Source organism: Heterodontus francisci, chromosome 45 (assembly GCF_036365525.1).
Source record: "Heterodontus francisci isolate sHetFra1 chromosome 45, sHetFra1.hap1, whole genome shotgun sequence".
In the NCBI taxonomy this organism is placed as follows: domain Eukaryota; kingdom Metazoa; phylum Chordata; class Chondrichthyes; order Heterodontiformes; family Heterodontidae; genus Heterodontus; species Heterodontus francisci.
In genome coordinates, this window is record NC_090415.1 from 11962154 (window position 1) to 11969973 (window position 7820).

General features: G+C 47.5%; 1 protein-coding gene across 1 annotated transcript; it reads left to right on the forward strand.

The window, feature by feature from the left end:
• The first annotated feature begins 810 nt into the window (after positions 1–810).
• LOC137356390 (histone H1-like) lies at positions 811–2119 on the forward strand. Its single transcript, XM_068022276.1, has 3 exons — positions 811–949; positions 1088–1331; positions 2023–2119. Exons 1-3 carry the CDS (start codon positions 811–813, stop codon positions 2117–2119), a joined length of 480 nt encoding a protein of 159 aa, XP_067878377.1.
• The last annotated feature ends 5701 nt before the right edge of the window (positions 2120–7820 follow it).

Genomic DNA, 7820 nt, shown 5'->3' on the forward strand with positions numbered 1-7820 from the left:
CGCGAATCCGCAGCACAGGCCGAGCGGAGGGGAAATCCTGTCCTGGAAACGCTAAATTGAGCGAACAGTTCGGCCTGAGATTGTGTGGATGTGAATATTGTGGAAGAGAGTGTATTAAAGGGGCGGGCGCGTTAGTCTAATGCCACTGTGTTTGTGGGTCTGGTCTCATCGCCGGATTTCCGAGTCCCTCTTGTGTAAAATGACAAGATTTTCCAGTCAAAGAAGCACTTTGCTCCCCTTCTAATCCTCAATGTGGGAATTCAGTGTTGTTTGTTTGTTTATTTCAAGATTTTAGTCGAAAAGTATGGAACATGTCAGCGATCGGCTGAGAGAGAGTCATCAGTGCAGCAATGAAACGGGTTTCAGTCGAAAATGGAGTCTTTACTTCAAGTGAAACCTTTGTGACAGCAAACATTCTGATGTCAGAGACAGGAAGGATCTAGCCTGGGACTCTGGAATACCCGAATTTCAGTGGAATTGGAGAGTTTAGGACCAGAGAGAAACACAGAGAGGCAGCAGGAGCCGGGTGCTGACAGCAGGTTGTCTCCGCCCCGTCCGCTCGCTGCCTTTAAGTGGCTCAGTGCCGCCACCACCAGCTTCATTTCTGACCCAGTTCTGACTGACAGAGAGACTTTGTGCAGAGTCCTGGACATGACCGAGACTGCAGCCGCCGAAACGGCTCCTCCAGCCGCCGCCGCTCAAGTCAAGACTCCCAAGAAGAAGAAGGCGGCTCCCCGGAAGGGGTCAGGCGGTCCCAAGTTGGGCGAACTGATCCTCAAGACTGTGGCGGAATGCAGTGTCCGCAGTGGGATGTCACTGCAGGCAATAAAGAAGGCTCTGCGTGTTAAAGGTGTCGATGTGGAGAAGAGAAAGTTCCCAATCAAGCAAAGTATCAAGCGGCTTGTGGCGAAAGACTTCCTGGTGCAGACGAAGGGCACGGGGGCCTCCGGCAGCTTCAAAATCGCGAAACAGGAAAAGAAGGGAAATGTGGTGAAGAAGATTAAGACAGGAGCAGCCAAGAGATCTTTAGTGAAGAAAACAGCTGCCAAGAAACAGATCACAAAGAAAACAGCCAAGAAATCCCCAGGGAAGAAAATAGTCGCCAAGAAAGTGAGCAGCAAGAAGACAGCAGCCAAGAAAGTGAGCACCAAGAAGGCGGCAACGCCAAAGAAGGCGGTAAAGAAAGCAACGCTTCCAAAAAAATCTCCAGCGAAGAATGCCAATAAAACCAAGAGGGCCACGGGCGGAAAGCCGCCCAAGAAAGTTCAATCATCAAGGGGCGGGAAGAAGCCGAAAGCAGCAAAGGCTCAGAAAGCAGCCCCCGGAAAGAAGTGAGACAGCACGGGAAACTTGTAGACATCTGAACCCAAAGGCTCTTTTCAGAGCCACCCACGTCTCTCAGGAAAGAGCTGATCCCCCGAACAAATGATCCCTGTCCCGCAGTCGTGTGCACATTTCACCTAGAAATGATTTGAAGTAAATCCAGGTTCCCTGGTGACTCTCAACCCAGCCCTTCCTCACTCTCTGCAACAAATCAGGGATGTCCGGGCCTCACTGTACCCGGGTATATGTTCGGTGAAGTCTCAGTTCATGCTCGTTTCAGGGCGACAGACAGTAACACAGTAACAAGGGCGAGATACCCCGCGTCACATCTCAAACCCCAATACATGATTTTGTATAATTCAGCTGGGGTTCGGTTTCAGTTAACTGCTCAATCCGTCTGGGAGGAGAGGTGTGCGGAAACAGGTTGACTTGTGATCGGAAGCACTGCACTTAGGCTTGTATATTACTAACTTTTATTTGTTACAGATCCGTATTTAGACCGCCGGTTTTCTGTTATCATTGGCGATCAAGGCCGAATCGCCATGTTTTATGCTGAGCTCTCATGTCGAGAACTGTTTTTTTTTGAATTGGCGGTTCGAGCAAGTGGGAGGCGGAGCGAGAGGATCAAAGACATTTCTCTGCTCTGTCTGTCACTCAGTTTCCTCCAGACCCGCCTCTGGCTCTCTGTCTCTTTCTCAGTCAGGTCGGGGCAGGCTGGATAAAAAGGCAGCAGAAACTACTCGTTTCTCATTCAGAATCGGTTTGTCTGAAGAAGCGTCATGACGGGAAGAGGTAAAGGAGGCAAAGGACTGGGCAAAGGCGGAGCAAAGCGGCACCGCAAAGTGCTTCGTGATAACATCCAGGGCATCACCAAGCCAGCAATTCGCCGCCTGGCTCGCCGTGGCGGAGTGAAGCGCATCTCGGGTTTGATCTATGAGGAGACCCGCGGGGTGCTGAAGGTTTTCCTGGAGAATGTGATCAGAGATGCGGTCACCTACACTGAACACGCCAAGCGCAAGACGGTCACCGCCATGGATGTGGTGTACGCTCTGAAACGTCAGGGCCGCACTCTCTATGGATTCGGCGGCTAAACAAATCGACCTTTTCTACCAAAAACAAAAGGCTCTTATAAGAGCCACCCAAAACCTCATATAGAGATAAGTGACCTTGAAACTGCAGCGGGGATGTCTTGGGATGTGAAATTGTTGTAGCTCATCCAATGTTATGTGGACTTTATCAGATCAGTATTGCATTCTCTTATAGTCACTTTACGTCTCGCACATTTTTTCACTTTCTTCTTCTGTTCCATGTTTAATAACCGCGTCATGAATTAAAAGGTTGCATTTGATAATGTCCATTGCCGACCTGAACTGCCGGTAAAGATGTAGAAAAGGATTTACTCCCGTTCGAGTAAGAAATGGCCGGAGCTTTATTCCCGCCAGAGACCGAACAGGGAATGAATCCCTATTCAAACCGTGTTGGAAGACACAGAGGGGGATCTAGGGCGGAAAAAATCACGCGAAATTGATTCAATTTCAGTTGCAGTTCAACCGGATGTTGCCGGGACTGGAAAAAATGCAGCTATGAGGAAAGATTGAATGGTCCGTGGTTGTTCTCTGTGGCACAGAGAATGCTGAGGAGAGATCTGATTGAATTGGATTACATTTTGAGAGGCCTGGAAAGAGTGTAGGTGAAGGGCCAATTTACCTCAATACAGGGGTCACTGACTAGGGGTCAAAGACTTAAAGCGTTTGGGAGAATGATTAGAGGAAAGATGAGGACAAGGTTTTTTTTCCCTCTCATCTCGAGGATGGTGGTGGTCTGGAACTCAATGCCTGATCGGGGAGTTGAGGGAGAAACCTTCAAATCATTCAAAAGAAGTCTGGATATGCACCTCAAGTGCATATTCTACAGGATTACAGACCAAATGCTGGCAGGTGGGATGAGAATGGGTGGAGAGCTTTCCGGCTGGCACAGACACGACCAACTGCTGGTGAAGATGATGGATTTATTCCCGTTAGAGTAAGCAATGACCGGAGCTTTATTCCCGCCTGAGACCGAACAAGGAATGAACCCCAATTCAAACCGTATTGGATGAAACGGAGGGGGAATCGAGGGCCGAAAAATGAACTCCGAGCAATGAGATTTTATAATTGTTCCCCTGAATTCGGTTTTATTTAATCTTTGAGTGGTTTGCTAATTTGAAATTGGCGGGCTTTTTGAAATTGATGAAATTTCAGTTGCATTTCAACCAATCAGGGAGCAGCAATTCCCACCGCCCTTTTCCATCGTTTCAAATTGGATGATGGACGGGGCTTCATCCAATCACAACATTAGGGCGGTCGTTCGACTGTCTTAAATAGGCAGTCCCTGAGCAGCTTCCGCATTAAACGTGACATTGTGTAAGGACACCGTAGATAATGGCCAGAACCAAGCAGACAGCGCGGAAATCGACCGGAGGGAAAGCTCCCCGCAAGCAGCTGGCCACCAAAGCGGCCCGCAAGAGCGCTCCAGCCACGGGCGGAGTGAAGAAGCCTCACCGTTACAGACCAGGCACTGTGGCTCTGAGGGAGATCCGCCGCTACCAGAAATCCACCGAGCTGCTCATCCGCAAACTGCCCTTCCAGCGCCTGGTGCGGGAGATCGCACAGGACTTCAAGACAGACCTGCGCTTCCAGAGCTCTGCCGTCATGGCCCTGCAGGAGGCCAGCGAGGCTTACCTGGTGGGGCTCTTTGAGGACACCAACCTGTGCGCCATCCACGCCAAGCGAGTCACCATCATGCCCAAAGACATCCAGCTGGCACGCCGCATCCGCGGGGAGCGAGCCTAAACTGACCCTGCCCGGAACTGAGTTCGGCATCAAATACCACAACGGCTCTTTTAAGAGCCACCAAATCGACCAAAGAAAGAGTTGTGATCTCTTGTTCATTCCAGCACATAAACGTCTCAGAAGGATTTGACCACTTATTTACTCAAAGCCCGGAGACACAATTACTTATATCTGCATCCGGTAGCTGGAGATTTCATGACGTGTCAGTTGTAAGATCTAGAGTAGCGATACCAATGTGCACAGCGCATTTTAATAGACCGGCGATCGTTTTAGGACTGAACAAATGTTTGTGGTACATAAAGGGTAGAATGGTAAAAGTGCCTTTCCAATAGGGTCTGAGGGAATTAGAATGCATTTCATCTGATGAGCAACTAAATGCCAAAATCCAGTACACTTCATTCCAACACAAAACAATGATAACAGTATAATATTACAGTCTTTCAGACAGTAACCAGCCCTTTCACAGATAAAGTGGGTGGCTCTGAAAAGAGCCTTTGGCTTCACAGATTCAAGTCAGGCCGCTTCACTTGCCCTTCGTGCTCGGAGCGCTGGTTTTCTTGGGCAGCAGCACGGCCTGGATATTAGGCAGCACCCCGCCCTGAGCGATGGTCACCCCTCCCAGCAGCTTGTTGAGCTCCTCGTCGTTGCGGACGGCCAGCTGCAGGTGTCTGGGGATGATACGGCTCTTCTTGTTGTCCCGGGCCGCGTTGCCGGCCAGCTCGAGGATTTCAGCTGTCAGATACTCGAGCACAGCAGCCAGATAGACCGGGGCTCCGGCACCCACCCGCTCAGCATAGTTCCCCTTCTTGAGGTGGCGGTGAACACGGCCCACCGGGAACTGCAATCCAGCCCGGGAGGAGCGAGACTTGGGTTTGGCCCGAGATTTACCACCGGTCTTCCCTCTTCCAGACATTGCCACAATCTCACAAACACTTTCACGAAGAATGCTGAGATCCGCCCACATTCCTCCTCCTTGTACCTTCTGGAGGAATGGTGTTGGGGACACTGCTGATTGGTCAGTCAGCACTCGGTGTCATTGTACTGTTCATGTAACCAATCAGAGAGCTGCTCAATTCACCAATCACAAGAATTGAGAGCGAAAAATAAGAGCGTGAATTTGTCAGCCTCCCAACGATATTTCACATTTGAAAAGCCCGCCAATATATTTGTAAAACAAGGGGCGGCTTCAATGTTGAATATTACATTTATAGGTCATATTGTTTTACAGAAAACATTGTAAAAACTTTTTATTTTTTTTATTCCACATTTTGTCCCCGATTGTTCCAGATTCGCTTTTGTAATCCGCCATGTATTCTGCTTTATTCTTTTCTTTTTATGATACTGTCTGTAACCAGCGGCTGAAAGCCTCATTCACAGTATCCTGCAACCGGACACATTTCAGGTCAATTTTCATAATAATTCTACATCACTGATTATAGATTGATCCCTTTTCGTGGAGGACAAAAGAGGAGTAGAGATATTCTGTGTTATGTGCCAAAAAACCTATCTGCCGACATCCCTGACCTTCTGACTCCCTCTGTTACTGTCTCTTCAATTATTTCCATTTTGTTGGAACTGGACCGTTACTTTTTCATTCTCTACCTATCATTCCACCGCACATCTATTTAGGCCCAGGCAGACTAGGTGGTCGGGTGGTTAACGCGATTGACAACTAATTCATTGAGCTCTGCCTGCGTGGCTTCAAATCGTTTGTCTGTGAAATGTTTCTCTTAGCTGGTTGTCACTGAAGAGCACCGACTTCAGATGTCTTTTTAAGAATGTGCTGGGTCTTTCATGCTGAACAAGAACAAAGAACAGCACAGCTCAGGAACAGGCCATTCGGCCCTCCAAGCCTACGCCGATCTTAACTAAACTAAAACCTTCACTTCCGGGGTCCATATCCCTCTATTCCCATCCTATTCATGTATTTGTCAAGTTGCCTCTTAAACGTCTCTATGGTACCTGCTTCCACCACCTCCCCCGGCAACAAGTTCCAGGCACTCACCACCCTCTGTGTAAGGATCTTGCCTCGCACATCCCTTCTAAACTTTGCCCCTCTCACCTTAAACCTATGTCCCCAGGAAACTGACTCTTCCACCCTGGGGAAAAATCTTCTGATTATCCACTCTGTCCATGCCACTCATAACTTTGTAAACCTCTATCATGTCGCCCCTCTACCTCCGTCGTTCCAGTGAAAACAATCCGAGTTTATGCAACCTCTACTCATAGCTAATGTCCTCCAGACCAGGCAACATCCTTGTAAACCTCGTCTGTACCCACTCCAAAGCCTCCACGTCCTACTGGTAGTGTGGCGACCAGAATTGCACGTGTGGCCTAACTAAAGTTCTGTACAGCTGCAGCGTGACTTGCCAATATTTATACTCTATGCCCCGAATGATGAAGGCAAGCATGCTATATGTCTTCTTGACTACCTGATCCACCTGCGTTGCCACTTTCAGTGACCTGTGGACCTGTACGCCCAGATCTCTCTGCCTGTCAATACTCCTAAGGATTCTGCCACTTACTGGATAATTCCCACCAGTATTAGATCTTCCAAAATGCATTACCTCACATTTGTCTGGATTAAACTCCAAATGCCACGATGGAATACGAGAAAGAACTTTATCTGCACTGAATGGTAATGACCTGGAACTCACTGACCACAAGGGTAGAAGAAGCTGAGGCAGTTAATGACGTCAAGAGGATATTGGGATGGCATCTGAAGGAAATAAACTTGCAGAGCTACAAGGATCGTGTGGGGAAATGAGTGTGACTGGAATAATCTATGGAGAGCTGGCATGGAGTCGATGGGCCCAATGGCTTCCTTCTGTGCTGGAAATATCTGTATGTTTACTATTTGTTTGAGACTGTAACATGATTATTTTAAAGGCTTTTTCAATATATAGTAGCCATAAAAAGAAACCACAGGTCCATTTTATGTGAGAACTGCATGGATGATGAGAATTTTATCAATTGCTCTGACATTTTTAGATAGTTTAATTCAAGTTCCAGAATTAAAGCCTGACATTCAACAGGGCAATAAAAGATGGTCATTGTGATGGCCAGGAATCAAAACTAACTCAACTGCTTGGAAAGCAGCTTTGCTCACCAATATAACAAGATTGTTTCTGGAAACAGGCCCCTCAGGCTTCATTTATGGAGCAACTACACACAATAGCCTTCTGATTAATCAAATGCTTTGCAAGCATTTTAATCTGAAACTTTTAGTTTATGTTCATCAAAAACAAAATACTGTGGATGCTGGAAATCTGAAATAAAAACAGAATGTACTGTAAATACTCTGATGTAAGATCACAGACCTGAAACGTTAAATCTGTTGCTCTCTCTGCAGGTGCTGCCAGCCCTGATGGGTATATCCAGCACTTTGTTTTCATTACCACGTTTATGTTACCATTGAAGGATAGAATCATTGAATGGTTGCATCACAGAAAGAGGACATTCGGCCCATTCTGTCTGGGCCAGCTTTCTGCAAGAGCATCTCACCTAGTCCCACTCCCCGGCCTTTTCTCCATAGCTTGGTAATTTTGATGTACTCTTCATATCATTCTCCAATTCTCTTTGGAAGGGCTCTATTGAATGTGTCTCCACCACACTCTGTTATTTCTCTCCAATTAAAATAGTTACAAATGAATGGTTCTCTCGTTG

Excerpts from the sequence above, each read along its gene's own strand:
- LOC137356390 (XM_068022276.1), top strand. The coding sequence starts at position 811 with ATGTCACTGCAGGCAATAAAGAAGGCTCTGCGTGTTAAAGGTGTCGAT. Across the intron at positions 950-1,087 it reads GAAGGGCACGGGGGCCTCCG|GGAAGAAAATAGTCGCCAAG; the intron begins GCAGCTTCAAAA and ends AGAAATCCCCAG. Across the intron at positions 1,332-2,022 it reads AAAGCAGCCCCCGGAAAGAA|TCAGGTCGGGGCAGGCTGGA; the intron begins GTGAGACAGCAC and ends TCTCTTTCTCAG.